Source organism: Eleginops maclovinus, chromosome 8 (assembly GCF_036324505.1).
Source record: "Eleginops maclovinus isolate JMC-PN-2008 ecotype Puerto Natales chromosome 8, JC_Emac_rtc_rv5, whole genome shotgun sequence".
NCBI lineage: Eukaryota > Metazoa > Chordata > Actinopteri > Perciformes > Eleginopidae > Eleginops > Eleginops maclovinus.
This window is the reverse complement of record NC_086356.1, coordinates 1,857,275-1,876,358: the sequence shown is the minus strand read 5'-3', so window position 1 is coordinate 1,876,358 and position 19,084 is coordinate 1,857,275. Positions and strand designations below refer to the sequence as shown.

The window sequence follows — 19,084 nt, the reverse complement described above, 5'->3', positions numbered from 1 at the left end:
TAGAGCAGTTTATCCAGAGTGATAGGATGTTAGTCTGCAGGGAGATTTCTGGTTCTGACTCGAGTTGCAAACAGTTCAAACATTCTGTGAAGACTCAGTGTAGTCACGGGAGGCAGGTAAGACTTATTGAAAGTAATCCACAGAGTCCAACTCCACTGTAGAGTGTTATAAGGGTTTTAGTGCATGTAAATGGTCTGCAAAGGCTTAAATCCCAGTGTTCTGTCCCATACACTCCCCCCCCCCCTCGGCCTGAAACGCCTCCACTGGACTCCTTTGTTTACTTCCGGAACTTAGTGACATCTTTTTGTACCACTCACGCTTCTATTGACAACACATTGATAGGCCAAGGGGCGGGACATCTGTAAGCGGTTGACCAATCACAACAGAGCCTGTAGGCGCTGCAATAACAGAAGAAAGGTGAAGAAAATCAGACGTCAATTTTATCCAATTTATTACAAAAAGAGCACATACAAAAGGATAATATACAAGCCATGAAATCAAATTCAAATTAAAAAACAGAACGGTTTGGGTTTAGCAATGCGACTCTTGAAATCATTATTATTAGTATTAATAATAAATAAAGTACAAAATTCCACCACATGTGAATCCAACATGTACGCATAATATGCTCATCCACTTCTTCAACACACTCGTCTCCATTAATGCGCTATTGCTTTAATATTAATGATAAATAGTTCTATATTCAGATAAAATATCCTATATTGAAAAACATTGCGCAGTCACAGCTAAACAGCAGAGTTCATACAGGATGGCGGCAGCCCTTTCACTGGCACTTTTTGGGATATCCTCTCTTTTGTTTTTGTTCCTGTTATATTCTTTGTATATATTTTCACTATTAAACCATTGAGACTATATTGAGACCTGAGAAAACATGCATTTATAGAAAAAGGTTGTGCTTTTAAATCCTTGCCCGGAGGATAGAGTCTGAGAGAGAGAGAGAGAGATGGACGGTAAAATAAAAATAGGAAGTCGATGTAAAGCCCACAGTGAAACATGCCTCCAATAAATAACGCTCCTCTTCTAATAACCAGCAGCTAGTTCGGACAGTAATTTTGAGGAAAAATGGCTTGAAACTGTCTAATGTTGCTCCTTCACCACAACCAGTAAGGCATGGTGGCTTCACGGATTGATTGATGGTTTCAGTGGCATGGAAACACGTTAAAGCGAGGCACTTGTTATGTCTACAAACTCAAAAAGAAGGAACATGCTTCACAGATGATCGTTATTAAGACCCATAGTGCATTGTGAGAAGCAGAGCGTAAAAATCAAAGCCAACGTTTTCTTAGTGATAATATTAAATTATCTGGGTTTTTTGTTGCCAGTGAGAGGGTTCCCATATTTAAAACGAGTGCAAAAAAAAGAATCACTTCATTGCAGTTTGTCCACTACATCACAGCATGGGGGATCAGAGAAATTGCATTGAATGGAATGTAACCAAGATCCACAGCACCACATGAGAGAGGGGGGAGGGGGGGAGACAGAGAGAGAGAGACAGGTGGGAGGCTCAGGAGCTCAGACAGTAAACATCGCACAGCCAGCTTGTGGAGGTCAAACTGCTTCTTTTTTTTTAGTGTCCCGAAAAGTACAACTGCATGCAAAGCATTCCCATTTAAAACAATGCAAAATGAGGTAATAGTTTTTTTTCATAGCATTTTTGTGTTATTTCTAAATAAATAAATTATGATTCAGTCACCCCACACCCACCCATCTTCTCCCCCAAAAAACTATATAAAATTAAATACATACCCACAATATCTACAGTTAGTAATAAATTATGATTGTTAAATACTTAAGGCATCTCAACTGACAACACCCTGTGTAAACTATGAAAACTTCATCACAGATGACTCCACTACAGGAGGCAGCGTCGCAGTGCACAACACGGGGTTAATTGATCCCTAACGAGGTTATTAGGTTAGCCTTAACGAGGCTAGAGACACTGTCCCTGCGTTCCAAAACTACCACATCCTTTTCTAAGTATGTCCCAACACGTGCTGTCAAATGCAGTGGTGGAAGAAGTACTTATTCAGGTAAAATAATGAATGCGTTGGTCTTAAATGACTCCATTACAAGCAAAAGTCCTCGTTAAGTAGAGGTACTTAAACATTCATAGGAATACATGTAATGGACCCAGAAATGAAGACATCCTTTCATACTGTAAAATACTGTGTAGTAGTACAGTACTGCATAATATCATTAAAGCATAGTATGTGTTTGTATTTCTAGAAATACCTGTGAGTGTGGAATACAAGTAGTGCATTAAAAAGATGTAGTGGAGTAAAAGTAAAATGGTAAACACTTAAGTATGGTACTCGAGTAAATGTACTTTCCACCACTGCAAAAACACCAGGATGTCCTTTTGCATGGTTGCATTTTTGCAGCGTGCTCTCCTGGCTTTTCTGACCCACAATCCTTTGCAGCAGATACATATGCAAGAGGGTTGAGGGGTCATGCAAGGACGCAGCAGTAGTGGTCTGAGCGTGATGCATGCTGCCTGCAGACGTAATGCAGGATGAGTGGTTTGGAACGCAGCCTGTGTTTTACTTCACAACACAGTGAAGGACAGTGAGGGTCATTTGAGTTTTTGTTCCTGCTGTCTGTGTGTGTGTGTGTGTGTGTGTGTGTGCACTGCGAGGGGAGGGGGGGGGGGCTGCCTCCGTCGCACCACGTTCTACATGTTCTAGCAATACAGCATAGCAACCAGCATAGCAACCACGAGGGGAGGTCTGTCACACAAATACACACGATCAATACGCAAGCTCCTCTCTCCTCCGCCGAAAAAACACTGCATGAATCTATATCCTAAATATAAACCGGATGCAAGACCGAGGAAAACAAAACCCTTGTTGTTGCTATAATAACTATTGTCACGTGTGCTTGTTCTTTAGGCAATAAGGTAAACATTAAACAGAGGATCCCGTGGACGCCTCCGGAGGATGAACACGCGCTACACGTCAGGGGAGACGCCGCTGACTCCTGGTTAGTGTTGAGAAGATAGTCACAGCTCAGATTACCGTCATGCACAACCGTCCCTGTACCGGTTTCAACCACAGAAGCGCTACCGAAGCCTGAATCCACGATGAGGCATGCTTTTTTAGAATCTGCCACTGACTGGAGATTCAAGAGCAGCTTCCTCCTCCTCCTCTCCTTTTTTTCATCCCTTTTTTTTTGGCTTTGTGTTGTATAAGCACTGCTGTTAACCAACAGCGAGCCTCGAACCCTTAAACACACACACGTTAAACATCCACGCAGACACACTCTTTAGGGCACACACACACAATTAAATCTCAGGCTCAAGCTACACCGACAAAATGCATTTTGGTAAAAACACTTTCTACCTTTTTTTAGTTTTGTCTTTTTTTAAAACACGACGACTCGATCACCCGGCTCGGTTTCAGTGAAAGAGTCCTACTCTCACGACACCAACCCAAGGTAAATGTACATCTGTATTGCAAAATGTCAAAGCTGCATGATAGGATTAAAAACTAGCTGCTGCTCGCTGCCCCCCCCCCCCCCACGACACTGCTTACTGCTACTCTACTACGACCACACATGATCTTCAGGTAAACATGGCATCATCAGAGCATCTGTTAAGCTTTGTGTGGCAGAATATTCACTTTGATTGTGTTTGAAAAGAGAGAAATATATATGTTTATATAATATATATATAGAAAGAGAGACAGGAGAGAGAGAGAGAGTAGCCAGCTCTGAGGGGTTGTGTGTTTCCACTCGCAGGACATTAAGTTAGTCATGGCTTTAGGACATGCTACACAGCCCGGCGGCTACCTACAGTACGACACCACAACAGCAACAACACCCCACTGACAACCAGCAAGCTACAAGTAAACCCTGTGTACGTGTGTGTGTGTGTGTGTGTGTGTGTGTGTGTGTGTGTGTGTGTGTGTGTGTGTGTGTGTGTGTGTGTGTGTGTGTTGCCTCCAGAGGGATGTGCTTCTATATAGAGAGTGTCCTTCGCGGCCTGTCGTGCAGTTAGTGATCCTGGCTTGGCTCAGTGAAGCGTGAGTCAGAAGGGTCTGGAGACATTTGGCAAAGCACCCAACAGAGGGGTGGGAGAGTGAAAGGAGGAAGGGGGAGGGCCGGCAAGCCGAGGTGGAAGAAAGCAGGAACCACACCAGGGTGATTGACAAAGAGAGGAGGGTGAGGGGGGGGAGTTAAATCTCATCAGCTGTCAGGGTTCAGCTGTGTTTCGATGTCCACCCGACAGATGGGACACTTCCTGCTGGTGGCCAGCCATTGGTCCACACAGCCCTGGTGGAAGAGGTGCATGCAGGGTAATCTCCTGGAGGACAAAGAGAGAGAAAGAGAGAGAAAGAGAGAGAGAGACACACAGAGTTAATGATGACTCTCACAGTATGATATATATAAGAATAAGTGACAACATAGGGGCTAAAGCAAACATGTTTGACCACTTAAGGTCTTTTTCAAAGGAATATATCTCCCTTAAAATGACCCTTAACCAAAATGACCCTTGGTGTTCTCACAAACAAACAGAACTCGATTATTTGTTCTTTTTTGAACAAAACAATCCAACAGTCTGGATGCATTTTCCCTCAGACCTTACAAAATAAAACACGCTAACAGAAAGAGTGAGACGGAAACATTTTGAATATTAAGGTTTTAGTCTAAGTGTAAGTGTTTGGGAAGAAGTGAGAATACCACTGGATGTTTTGATAATAGTTTTTCCCTAATTCAGTTTAATTCATCAAGATGTTATCTCTGATTTCAGATCATTTAGGGTAACATAAATGAGAAATGGATCATTTTTAACTTTGAAAAATCCCCTTAATATTTCCTTCCTGGTTGTTATTCCTTCCTATATTTAGTAGTTCTTCTCTATCATGTTTTCCCGAGCCCCGGCACATGTTTCATCTGTATTTGGAACAGAGAGCAGCCTGTTGTGCTTGCAGAGAACTTCTGAACCCTGCGGGGATTTAATTCTGTTCATTCAGGCACGTAGAGGCGACTTCTGTCGAGTCATCAATCCTGCAGACAGCTGAGGCTCCACATGCTGTAAACTGACCCTGCTGCCCCCCCCAGGACCCGGGTCTGATCCCCTGAATGTCACACCCTCACTAGGTCTGTGCTCACATGCTCATGTCATCGGGTACAGGAACAGTTTGGAAAATACACTTATTTGCTTTGTAGGAGAAGATCCATGTGTCTGTTAGCACTGGTTAGCTTAGCACAAAGACAGGACGCAGGTGGAAACTGGAACCTGGCTCCTAACGAAATCTGCGTGCTAATGCATTTATGTTTTGTTGTGACAACTGTTCCCAGCTGAATCGGGCCGATCCCATTAGATACCCTGTATGTGAGCAGGGGGAGGGGGGGGTATTCTATTAATGGTTTGTTTATGTATCAGACTATTTCTTGGCTGCAACAAGAGACGTCTTCGATTCCCTCCACTGCTCGGGGCCAAGAAATACTATGGATTGTGTTACCACACGATAAAGCACAGGCCAGCTGTTGCCCCTGCTATGCTAAGCTAGTAGTGCTGATGTAAAGACACATCTCTACAACCATATTTTCAAACTAGCTTTGAGCAGAGAAGCTCAGTGAATAAATGACACCTCTAAAGTTGACTGTAGCGCCATGTTCTGACTACTCTATATGCTTGGGGTCAGGGTTAGCGTTCATTTTCTAAAGAATAAAAGGGAGATAGAGGTTTTTACTGGTCTTGGTTGTAAGTTAAAGGGTGTAAGACTGTCAGCCAGCAGCTGTAGGTAATGTTAGCATATTGACAGAAAACGTCCCTCTCATATTTACCCTACAGATATGAGCGATCATCCTCTCTGACATCAAGCACATAAGTGTATTTCCCATTGTTATTTGAAGCTTTTCTAAATCCCCTCTAAAGAACAGTGAGGTTTCTGACCTGACGTCCTCCGAGTCCTCCAGCATGGACAGACAGATGGTGCATTTCTCGTCCACATCTGTCTCCTCCTCCTCTCCAATCTTCAGGTGCTGGGGCTTCCTCTGTGAGCAGGGCAGATTACAGAAGGTAGGGTCAGAGAGGTGGACGTATAAAGTGTGAATCTGTGGGGGATAATCCTGCAGGTCTCTGCCTCTACCTTCTTGTATTTGTGAGGGAAGGTGAACCTCTCAATGGTGGTCTGAACGGCTCCTCTATTCACACTGCCCAGCCGGTCCTCCAACTGCAACAGCTCCTGAGAGGAAGGGGGGATAGGGTTTAGAATAGTATAAGTACAATAATAATCTAAACATCTATCTTATTCAGATTGACCATAGATTTAGTTGTTAAACAGAGGTTTTCAAGGTAAAAAATGACTTTAATGCAAATATTTTAGTCCTTAAAGTGCATTTTTCTTTAGGTAAAGTAGTCCCTGCTCTGATAGATTGTTAAATGAAATGCGTTCACCTCGTAACTTTCTCGCACCGCGGTGGCGTGCCTGGAAGGATTGAGACTCTGCAGAGCCAGCAGGTGCAGCTGGGGGTACGGGTAGTTTCTGATTTCATGCACAACCTGAAAAACAGAGGACTCTTCATCACATTACAGCAAAGAAATAGCAGTTGAACACAGTATTTCCTCATGTTTTGATGCATTCTTAGAAATAAAAACACTGTTTTTGAGCATACTGAAGCGGAAGCAAACACCGACCTGTAAAAGCAGAACACAGTTTGTATTTGTGCATTAAATCAATGAAGAAAAAGGTGTATCCCTCAAACAGAACAATAAAAGAGATGAAGCTCATTCAAATGTCCTTCCGGGCACCCTTACAGTCAAAACAGGGATTTAATCATCCTGTAGCGTGCCCAACTGAAGTGGATCAGCGCTGTGGAATAAATCTATAGACGCTACAGTTGAAAAAGGAGTCTAAACCTAACGATGGAAGGGAGTTTTTTAGCCACAACACAAGGCCAAAATGTGGGTTGCAACAGACCAAGAGTAAGACTTGCAGATGACTGGACATTCCTTTGCTACTAAAGCTGTTTATCAGAGGCAGCTGTCAAAGAGGGAGTAAACGAGGTGATAAGAGGTCCTCAAGCAAACAGAAAGCAATGTGCACATACAATGTGCGGCCTACTGGTCCACAAACCAAACTCAATTCCTCCCAGAAGCTCGAGTGAGGCCGGGATAATTCAACACTAATGATGACAATTAAAACTCAGATTGGAAACCAGCGGGACGGCCGACGTACCACTTGTGCAGAGGAAGTGTTCCTTGGAAAGTGGTGCATCCGGGGGGAGGCCAGGTAATGCTGATAGTGTTGCGGCAGCTGCTGGAGCTGGTACTGAGGGGGGGGGATAGCGGCGTCAACGCTGAGATCCCTGCAGGGGGGGAGACAGAGAGACGGGAGAATGATCAACATCATCACCCTTGCTGTGAGACAGATGGATGGATTTATTCCTCTGCAGGACCCTCACCAGTCGGTGCCCTCGGCCAGGTACCGCTGCTGCTGCTGCTGCTGCTGCTGCTGCGTGATTGGCTGGGGGACGTGGAGGGGGGAGAACTCGTAGCCTGAGCGCAGTCTGTGGGGGTTCAGGGGGAGACGCTCCTGGGTTCTTCTGCAGGGAGATAAAGAGGAGATACAAATGTTTCACTGTGTTTGTAAGGACGTTTGTGAGTACACATGACCGGGTCTGCTCCCACACATTAAACACTTCAGCATTTCTGCATTCTGGGGGCTTTGATGCACCGGTTCACGGTGGAAATGTCTGTTTATGATCCAGGTGACAATTCAAAGTATAAAATGGAAGATGATTGAAGTATTTATTCTCCTGTAGATCGAACTTCTGTCGTTTAATGAAAGGCCTCCCGTTGTGTCTGGACTAAAGAACCTCATTTGTCTTAAATCGATCTCTGCTCATACTCAGAGCTTTTTACAAATTCAAAACATATCCAACATATGTTTTTGTAGGATTTTAAGAACACATTTTGAGGAAAAAGGTTGTGATTTTAAAGACAAAATATTTCTGTCAGCCTGTTTGCATTATGTCATCGCTCTGTTGTACCTGTAAGCTCTTCAGACAGTCTGGAACATAACGCTGTTCAGGACCCTCTGCAGGGACACCTTTATATTGTGTGTGCTCCTGCAGGCGGGGGTGTACCTGGAGTGTGGGAGGATCCTGCGGTGCTGCGCCTCCAGGAGCTGCTGCTGGATGAGGTATTGCTGGTGTAAAGCCTGAGGTAGGAATGGAGGGCCCGGCACATCCTGGAACTGCGGGGGTGCAGGGAGGGCCGTGAGGGGTGCCGGGTGGTGCTGGGCCGGGGGCAGGTGGGGGGCCAGGCCGCTCTGAGGGGGCTGGGGTCCCAGAGGAAACTCTGCTGAGAGGGGGGCCTGAGGAGCGCCCAGGTGAAAGTGTCGGCAGGAGGTAGCATGGCTGTGCTGATGCCGGGTGAAGTGAGCTCCTGTGGGGGGGAGAGAGGTGAGCGATCAGAGGGGGGTCACTTCAGTTCAGACAGACACAGAGACACAGGGAGAGGACATTAAACACTTTCTCACACACACGACCAATCACACGGGCCTCGAAAAGCATTAAACAGTCATTATTTCTGCCTTTCAGGGAATTAGTGACGGAAATATCTGTATTTATGCAAAGGCCCAAAAGTCAGGCGCCAGGTGAGAATATAAAAGGTAATAGTAGGAATATTAATATTCACATATTTGAGACCTGTAGATTTATCTTTTATCATTTAATATAAGGCATTACTCCTGGGAATGCATGACCCCTGCAAGCTGAACACTTTAATGCAGGTCTAATATGTGTTATCAACACGCCGCCTGCAGACCTGGCTCTGCTCAACAGCGTGCTTGTTTGTCATGTTGCAGTGGGCTAAAGCAGGGATTATTTTTAAGCTTATATTAGTTATTTCTGACTCCTCTCAGTGCCCTGTTGCTGCGGAGTTTACTACTATTAAATCTAAATCTAATTGCCACTTACACCCACAAACTGAACTTTTCTCAAGATGACGTCTCTAAATGTGTCAGATTTCTCTGCACGCTGTACTGTACTGTTAAAGCGCCAGGGACAAAATTGTCCATTTACACCAATCACACAAACATAAAAATAGGATACAGGAAGAGACAAGACAGACGGCAGATGGAGGACACAGACGTGGAGAGACCCCCTGTGGAGTACCCTCATGTAGATTGCACCCCCACAGCCTGCAGGAAGGATGGATCTCCACTAACAGCCTCGAGTGTTTCCGGGAAGATCTACGGCACCGAGGGTTGCCTTTGGTTCCTCTGGCTAATCAATGTGATAGATTTCAGCTCCGTTTCAAGTCTGCTGTTCTGAAGACTTCTCATTAAACCCTGCAGATGATTATCCGCCTCCATCTCTACCGTCCTATCAGAGCTGGAGGAGACAGTGGGTGGTGCCACTGAATCGCCTCAGTATCAGGTTGCACAGAACGATCGATAGGAATGAATCTGAGCGAAGAGAAAAGAGTCTGGAAGGAGAAGGGTGAAGTGGGGATAAACAGAATATACCTCAGCTGCCCATTAATGCTTTTCAGCAGGGTCTGAGGATGGAAGATGAGTCACTTATATTGATCATTGAGTCTTTTCTATGCAAAAATGACCAACAGACTCTCAAAAGGTGGAGATTTCCTGCCTCCCTGTTTATTATCAAGTTTAGGGCTGACAAAACAAGACATGTTTCCCCATTTTCTGACATTTTCTGGACTAAACAAATGACGGAAACTGAGAATAATACTTAGTGGCAGCCCTAATGGACTGTGTATAATGAAGTAGGCTGGTGGAGTATCGAGCGTTTGCATTAGGAGAGATAATTGTCTGCCGTTTCATGCTGAGTCAGGCAGATTACAGCTGGCCTCGTTAAATGGAGTGACAGGGAAGGTCTAATATGAAGAGGAGCGATGATCAGGCTCATGACTCACACATTTAAGTCTGTAATACCTTTAATATTTAATAAAACTTAGATCTTTATTTGTATACGAGTTTAGTTTCTCCACCACGAGGTTATTGTTTTCATTGAACCTATGACAGGATGTAGCTTGAGCTGTTATCAGGTGACACATTATTCATCATCATTTGTCCTTGGCAAATGTCTGCGCTCTCCGGGTGCCCTTCTAGTTTATTTAAAGGATAAATACAACCTTTAGGAAATGTGCTTCATTTATTTCTCCCTAGAGAGTAAGAGAAGAGGATCAATACCACTTTATAATCTGTCTGTTAGCTTAGCTTTCAACATATCTACTATGCTTGATGAAGAAGGGTGTTAAATGTTATGGATATTCCATAGTTTTGTGACTGTGGGACGTTACTGTTCCCATCCCATAGATAGTCTGGGAATTTGGGGTTTTATACACATTAAAAACACAAGATATTCCTCTAAATGACTGATCTTTAGTGACAGAGCTCAGGTTTTGTGACCTTTGAACCGAGCCATGCTGTCTGTTTTCCTCCTCTTCTGTTCTTTGTGCTAAGCTTTATATCTAACAGACATGTAATTGGGGTATTACTCTTCTTGTCTAACTCTCCACCAGAAGCCGTGCTTCCCAAAATGTCAAACCGCTCCTCTAATTATTGTTAAGATGTTAGCCTGACTGTTCTGTGCCTTGCTTACAGCCCCTGAGGACACGGGGAGCCGGTGAACCCTGAGAGCCCACTGAAAACATTTGTCTGAGGAAGTAGAGCAGAAATGGCAGCAGACGCTCTCTCTGGATTGATAGCGGGCCGGACATCACCTTTGTATGAAGCCTGTGACCCGGTAAGACTGGACTCGGGGTGGAGCTTTAAGTAAATATCAGATATTCTCTCCGGGCTCTCACAGCGTGACATTAATATCTGACATATTGCAGTGCTGCCAGCAGGGTTGTTATTGTTTCATCTCTGGGTTGACTTGCAGACACAGAATGCCTGATAGCTGCAGAACAGACCCCCACCCACCCACACACACACCTCTCCTCACACACAGCCCCTCCCCCATGGTGTGGCTGCGGCATGGCGTCCCTGTGTGACTGACAGCCAGTAAGCCCCGCCCAGCCGCGACTGCAGCAGTCTGACATCAAACCTGTCTCACCCCCTCCTGCTCCCATCACTGCAGCTTTACAATCGCTACTCCCCTCTAAAATAATCCTCTCCTCTGCGTGATGCGGTGGGCTTCTATCAAGTGGCACTGAGCCTTGTGCATGCAGTCTCATTGAAAAGCATTTATTAAATCAGGTGACATCACTCTCAATCAGTGAGGACTTAAGTCAGCTGGCATGTTGCCCAGCTGCTCTGAGAATCTGCATACAAACGGCTCCACATGCTTGCATACAACTGGCTGACCTTGATGCCAAACATCAGTCATATGAGGACAGAGCGTGTGCAGCGGGGAGACACTGCATCTCATATTAATGTCCTGCAGCTACCGGGGAAAACTCGTGCATTTACAGCTGAGTTATTTAAAAGTCTGTCGCTGCCGTCAGAGGAGAAAGTTGCCAAGCACACACATCTCAGACACACCTTGTGTCTGCACATAAATAACTGGGACTATTTCAGTCGCTGTGAGCAGATGTAAGGCTTAAATAGCGTGAACAGGACAAGTGAGGGGGCCTAGACGTCAAAACCTGAGATTTATATTTGAAATCTGCAGATTATGATGTGAGACGTATGGCACCAGAGCCTGCACTGCATGACTTTTCAGTGCATCGTTTAAACTGGGAGACCAAGAGCATGTTAAATAACCTTAAAGGTAAAACAATAACCTTAAAACCAAACTATTTTCTAGGTCAGGGTGTGTAAAGACTATCTCTATTACTCAATAAGTAAAATGAGCATTAAATGTAATGATATCACTGTAAATAATCAAAAGCCTTTGCTGTAAGAAAAAGTGAGCAGCTTCTTCTTCCTTTGATTATATTTGAAGAACAGTCTCACGGTCTGTTCTGCTTCTAACAAGGAAAGGACTCGAGAGTAATTCACAACATTACTCAGAGACAGATAAAACCCTTCACAGATTACATCGTCTCCTTTTGTTGATTTAACCAAATTGATTTGTCATTATGCTACACGTTTGGAGACTCCCAATCCATTGATAGCTGGATATTGAGGAGCAGAGTTTTATGAGAACATCCATAGCACTCTTTTATCTCTCAGGTTATCTGCTGTTTAATCCATACCCAAATTATGGGGCAACTGTTTCTTGGACACTATTTCTCAGCCAGGAAATAGCCGGGCACGTAACCCCCCCAATTCAACACACAAAACAAACAGAAGGACATGTTATTAGTGAGATTTAGAGGTGGATTGATTTGTTATTGTTTGACAGAGTCAGTAACACAGTTTACTCCCTGTCCCAGTCGTTGTGCTAAGCTAAGCTAACCTAGAACATGAGGGAGGTTTTGATCTAAAAATCTAACTAACTGCCAGAAGAAGATTTCCCGAACAGGAAAGACAGGTGCAACCTTCACAAAAAATGTAACCCAGTCAAAGTAAAGAGATTCCTGAAAGTATTTGACGTTAAAGTACCATTAAGTAAATACCTCTCAATACAGTAAAGCAGTACCATGATATATTAGGGCTGTACCAAATATCAATAGCTTTATTGACTTGTAAATGTTTAATTATTCCCTTTAAAAGACGGTATTTCTACATTTGCAGATAAAGGTTAGGCTACCATGATACTAGTTCTATGGTTTTTGTAGGATTTTATTCCAGTGGTTGCTGCAAAGTTTCTTCATTTGAACCAAAAATTCCAGTCCAAATATCAGCATTTATTCAATCAGTGTTTGTTAGACTTTCAAAAACAACATTTATACTGCTATCAAAAGTCTGTTCGAGAGGCAAGCACGGATGAGTACTGATAGAAAACTAACTCAAAGAAAAGACTCATTTATATCATTTCTCAGATCTATTCAAATGTGGGATACCATTCAAAGATTTTTCAGGGTGAAGACGTCAATAAGACATTGGTTACAGCCCTATGATACATACCATGAGATGATTCACTGAACATGTTGTAACCTCAATATTAAGATTTGATTTTGAGATGATTTTTGCATATATTACCCAAAAATATACACTAGTATTTGATTTTTGTGACCATATATAAAATAGAAAATGATATATATATACCCAGGAAGATGATTTGATCCATATCAGTAGTTCCAATGTTATCTGATCACCAGTGAACACCAATGAGAGGATGTGAGGGAGGCTGTGTCTCGTTTATAAAGAGTGTATGGATTAGGAGGGAATGACAGCGTGTAACATTACATATCAAAGCCGGTGTGTTTCAGTAACAACATGCGTTTGGTTTTGGTTGCGTTTTGTTTGGAGAATGGAGGGTAGAAAATTTGGTTGCCAACCAGAGCAGTAAGTTGAAGAAACTCGAAATGAGAGCACATAGAGAGTGAGGGACCGTCTCAGTGACAGCACAGTGTGGAGGGGGGGGGAGGGAAGGAGGCACACATGGAAATCAGCAAAAAGCACACTGAAGGTTAGAAAGAAAACTACAGTCTTTATTGGAAAATATTAGTAAGTGTGGCACTGTGTGATAATAGTAATGATAAGAGTAATATTTCCTTTATAACCATAAGAATAATATCATGCAAATAAAGACCAAAGGCAAGGCCCGACCATGCTCTCTGTAGGGTTAACAGAACAGAAGCAGCATCCAATGAGTAGATGTGTATGCTTACAGCACATTTCAGTATAGCAGGGACATCTCTACACAAAGTTTACATTGGAATCTGCTGTTCAATGTGGAAAAACAAAAAGTATAAAGAAATGAACATGCATTAGGATCTAATACAAGAACATAAGGTAGAAAAAACCACAACCAAAGAATAAAAAGACATTTTCATTCTAAAAGGAGTTCTACAGCAGTGCAGGATATACACATCCCTGTAAAATGGATAGCATTCTGGAGGGGAGACTGTGAGTGATAGTGGGTGGGGGGGGGGGTTGTCTTTTTTTTTGTTTTTTAATGGCAAGGTGAGTTAGTCTCGCCAAGATTATTGTGGCTGAAATCCATTAACCAAGCAGGAACAAAGGCTTTCACACATGGGGAGGTTTATGACCACTAGACCAGGTGCAGTGGACCGCATAAAAAAGGTGAGAATAACATCACACAAACTGCTGTGATTTTTACCACAGCAGGTTTCGGCCAATTGGTGATTGTTAGGATAACGGGATTATTTGTCAAGGTGCTTTAAAGATTACAAAAGCTGGTACTATGCACCTAGGGGGATTTCGATCAAGCCTGGCTGTAATCGAATCGGGGGGAGGATCAAAATGTATCCACTTTACAGAAATTTACAGCAGAATGTAGTCTATCCACACTGAATGGGAGAATCACAATGACAGTTTGTTGTAGTAAAGGCTAATGCTACAATGGGTTATTCACTGGAGAGCAACATGACAGGTTTAAATAAAGACAAACTGTTTCCTACAGAAGGTGTTATTCTTTAGTCTGTTACACAGAAGGATACGGTATGAGTGGGAACTCGGTTTTAATGCCAAATGTCGTCTTCAGATGGAAAGAGGAAATGAGGAAGAAGGGGTTCACAATACAGCTAGATGCAGAGAACAGGCAGAGGCTACGGCAGACAGCAGCAGATGATCGTTAGCTACACAATGGAGGGGGACAAAGGTCTGAGAAATGCGGAATGTAGAGCCAGCCTCGATACTATGGAACAGGAAAAAAGAACACAAATAAAAGCACAATGAAATCATTGGTGCTACTGCATGTAGTTTTAACAATGCAACTTAGAATTACCACTATTATTATTTAGGATTATTAATATTAAATAATCAACACAGATAGCCTGCTGCAACGGAGGATGGTTATTTGTGTGTGGATATTCACATCTGCTTTCTTACTACACCTGCAGTCATTTTGCAGGCTTTATTTTTTTATTTTTGGATGAAGGCATAGTGCGACCATTTTCTATCATTTCAAACCGCTTTTATTATGAGCTTTCACTACATGTTGTAATGAAATAACCCCTAATTCAGACGGGTAGAATGAGCACAGACTCCATGCCAATTGCACACAAAGGGACAAACATCCCTTGTCATGTTTTCAGCTTCAGATACTTGTTTAAATTAATGACGAATCCACGCCGAGCTAATGGCTTTAATATAAGCTAAAGCGGAGCTAATAAATGCGGCTATCTGAATCTATTATTCTGTTAGCTTTTAGGTGACTGCACAAAAACACCGAGAGATAAAGCAGAAGAAAGAGGGGCTGCCATTTGACAGCTGCAGTCATTTTGGTCCTCCACACATGCCGTGAAACATCGTAAAAATAAACATGTATGCCTCTTAGAAAGGAATAATGTCTCCAGTTTAAGCTAACTGAACACGGTTAACGGTTTTTAACGGCTATTTTTTTAAACGCAACGCTACAGTTAGCAGCTAATGTTGCTATTAATGCTGGCTTTTGCTAGCAGGTGTCAGCTCCGTTTAATCAACTCGTAAACACCGCGCAGTGATGGGTAAACCAGCCCGGATAACAGAAGAAAGAGGGGCTGCCACTGGACAGCAGCTTTGGTCGTTAACATGCCGTGAAACATGGTAAAAATACACTTTTATGCCTCTTAAATTTCGTATTTGTAAACGTAACGGTTTTTAACGGTTATTTGTTTTAACGCTACGCTACAGTTAGCAGCTAATGTTGCTATTAATGCTGGCTAGCAGGTGTCAGCTCTGTTTACGTCATTTAAAAAGGACATTTAAATGAAAAAAGAAAGAAGGAAAAGCCGAGACGTTTGTTAGGGTTAGGATAAGAGAGACAAATATATAAATCTAGTCATACCTCTATTTCTAACTGAGCCGAAGACGGGGAGAACCAGATATCCAACATGAACTAACACCATCCTGGGTCCTTCTTTGTTGTGTGGGCAGAGACAGATGGTCCATGGAAATGATCCAGTCCTCCAGCACTTTCAAACGGACAAGCTAACCCAGCAAGCACACACCAATCCCGGCAACCAATCACCGGACGCCCCCTCCCACCGATTAGGACTCTCCGGCTCTGGCAGCCTGCTCCACCAATGGGAGGAGCGCAGGGGCGGGGTGTCTGTGTTTTGGACAGACCGCCTCCTCCATGACTGAATCCACCAGCAAAAAAAAAGCAAGTTATTCACAATTTAATTAATTAAAGAATACATTAAAAATATATTGTTATAATTGTCTATATTTATTCTTATTTTACGTCCTTTATTTCTTAAAATATCAGTATTAGCTCTATTTATTTAAATTCACCAAATATAAAAATAGTAATGAAAATAAAACCAAAATAATACTAATAGTAATCACAGTTTATTGTATATTTAGTTATTTAAATTATTTTTTAAACTATTAAAACCATATTAGACTCAAAGAAATTGTGATTTAATTGTACTATTCCTCACTCACCGACCCAGTGACCTGGTTGTGTCAGTCTCTGTGAGAGCCAACAAACACAGCCATCAGGGAACCATAACTAAATAATCTGCAACAGAACAATTATAAATATATTAAATTATCATTATATTTCCTTTTGAAAAACATCACGATGAGCCATTTCCTGCAGAGCAGATTTGCTCAAAAGAGTCTGTGTCTTGGTATCTTCGCTGCCTGTAGTGTTGAGCCTGAAGGGGGGAGGAACAGATGGGCTTTTGGAGGCTGAGGGGGTCACAAACTCTTCGTCCCATATGTCCACGTCTTCCAGTTCCCACCATCTAATGCTTTAAGCCTGGAGCCACACAAAGAGCCTGAACAAGGCCACCAGTTTTCCTTCACATCACATAATAGGTACTGTCAAAGCTAACACTACACATGTATTGTATAATATGAAAACAGTAGCACACGTTTGAACTGTTAAAAAAAGGCCATCTGTCACATGGTCTTCGACATCAATGCACAACACTTTTAGAGAAATGACTAATCATTTATATATAAATGTAAAGCAAGTATTTTAAAGGCTAAACACCTTCCAGGAGCCCACGTGACATCGTTTACATCTTGATGTTTCCCTAAAACCCAAAGAAATGATGTTAGAAATCATCAATGACAAAGAAAAATAACAAGTACTCTCATTTAAGCAGCTAAAATGTGAGAATATATAGCTTTACCCCCACTATTTCTAATGGAAAAAGGATGTTATTAATCCATTAAAACAGTGGCTGATCCTTTTTCTGTCCATAAATGTATGAATCATTACAGAAATGAATTCAGATCTAAACATTTGACCAACCTAAATTGATCACAGTCCATGATAGAAGGCAGTTTGTTAGAAAACAGCTGCACTTTTTAAGTTTCTTTAGCCCAGCATGCGTGTAAAACTTTAGACTGTTTTCCCTGGTGATTAGGATTAGTCATGCAGTGTCAGTGTTGGTGTAAAGCCCTCTGGTGGTCATTAACAAGCGAGCTGTCACTATGAATAAACCCGGTACAACCCAGAAGCTCAAGCTGCATCTCTCAGACTAAAAAGACATCTGCGAGAGGACGGACACTTATTTATGTCTCTGAGAGGAGCACACTCTCTGCTCTGTGAGGACACCACTGGCCTGTAAAAAAAATTAGCATACAGCTGATGTTCTGCCCTGAGGGGTGAAAAGAGCCGGCTGAAGGGCTTTGGTTTCAGGAGGCCCTTCCCCGCTCTCTGCATAGCTCCACTCCCCCTCATTGTCCTCCCTATGTGTGAGCTCCATATGTCCCCCTAGCGGCAGGTGTCACCGTTTGACCTCTGACCCCACATGGCACCTCTGTGGGTGAGGGTGAAGCTATATTGTTCACCGCGAGGCTGTTGTCTAGACTGTTTCTCTGCAGGATGAAAGACAACAATGAGACGCGGCATTAAGTATTGTACCTATAGCGGCGCTTATTCTCACTCCTACACACAATCACTTTCTATGCTAATAATACATGTGTACTTTTACTCCACTACATTTATTTAATCCCTTTAGTTACTTTACACATTTGGATTAATGATGGTAAATATAATCTCCCTTAAATCAGACTGTAGTTCACCTGCAGTAAATCCAGCAGCTACCCTGCAGTATACAAAGCCATTAGAACTAGCTGCACCTTTACCAGCTCTGAGAACACTTTAATGATCAATCATTATAAAACATATCAGAGATATTATTCTGAAATGGACCAATCAGACAATGACTACTTTTACTGTCGCTACTTTAAGTACATTTAGAGGAGAGTACTTTCTACTTTCACTGGAGGAACATTTAGAATACTTTTACTGTGACAGAGTATTCCTACACTCTGGTACTTCTACTTTACTCAAGTACAAGACCTGAGTACTTCTACTTTACTCAAGAACAAGATCTGAGTACTTCTACTTTACTCAAGTACAACATCTGAGTACTTCTACTTTTACTCAAGTACAAGACCTGAGTACTTCTACTTCACTCAAGTACAAGACCTGAGTACTTCTACTTTACTCAAGTACAAGACCTGAGTACTTCTACTTTTACTCAAGTACAATATCTGAGTACTTCTACTTTACTCAAGTACAAGATCAGAGTACTTCTACTTTACTCAAGTACAAGACCTGAGTACTTCTACTTTACTCAAGTACAAGATCTGAGTACTTCTACTCAAGTACAAGACCTGAGTACTTCTACTTTTACTCAAGATCTGAGTACTTCTACTTTTACTAAAGTACAAGACCTGAGTACTTCTACTTTACTCAAGTACAAGATCTGAGTCCTTCTACTTTACTCAAGTACAAGATCTGAGTACTTCTACTTTTACTAAAGATCTGAGTACTTCTACTTTTACTACAGTACCAGATCTGAGTACTTCTACTTTTACTAAAGATCTGAGTACTTCTACTTTTAGTACAGTACTAGATCTGAGTACTTCTACTTTTAGTACAGTACTAGATCTGAGTACTTCTCCCTCCTCTGGTTTTTATAATTATTCTAAAATAATAAATAAGAACATTTCTGTATCTCAGAAGCTGTGTATCAAAGCACACTCATGCATTGATGCAAAAACAATCACATGGAATGGGAGAGAAAAATCCTCTGGGGGAAACTTTGAGATTTTAGCCCTTGCAGACCATTTACATGCACACAAACACACTGCAGGAGAGGGAACACCACAAAAACAGAATCCCC

At 42.4% G+C, this 19,084-nt stretch overlaps 1 protein-coding gene across 3 annotated transcripts; it reads right to left on the bottom strand.

Moving 5' to 3' along the window:
- Nucleotides 1-434: 434 nt before the first annotated feature.
- ark2ca (arkadia (RNF111) C-terminal like ring finger ubiquitin ligase 2Ca) lies at nucleotides 435-16,087 on the bottom strand. 3 transcript variants are annotated; one of them, XM_063890122.1, is made up of 9 exons: nucleotides 15,778-16,087; nucleotides 13,092-14,646; nucleotides 8,113-8,413; nucleotides 7,429-7,569; nucleotides 7,203-7,332; nucleotides 6,422-6,526; nucleotides 6,114-6,209; nucleotides 5,918-6,018; nucleotides 435-4,321 (listed from the first exon to the last, which is right to left on the bottom strand). In XM_063890122.1, exons 2-9 carry the CDS (start codon nucleotides 13,111-13,113, stop codon nucleotides 4,204-4,206), a joined length of 1,014 nt encoding a protein of 337 aa, XP_063746192.1. In that variant the 5' UTR covers nucleotides 13,114-14,646; nucleotides 15,778-16,087; the 3' UTR covers nucleotides 435-4,203. The 3 variants fall into 3 exon arrangements, with proteins under 3 accessions (XP_063746192.1, XP_063746189.1, XP_063746190.1); XM_063890119.1 differs by lacking the exon at nucleotides 13,092-14,646; XM_063890120.1 differs by lacking the exon at nucleotides 13,092-14,646 and having other exon boundaries at nucleotides 6,114-6,206.
- Between the last annotated feature and the right edge of the window lie 2,997 nt (nucleotides 16,088-19,084).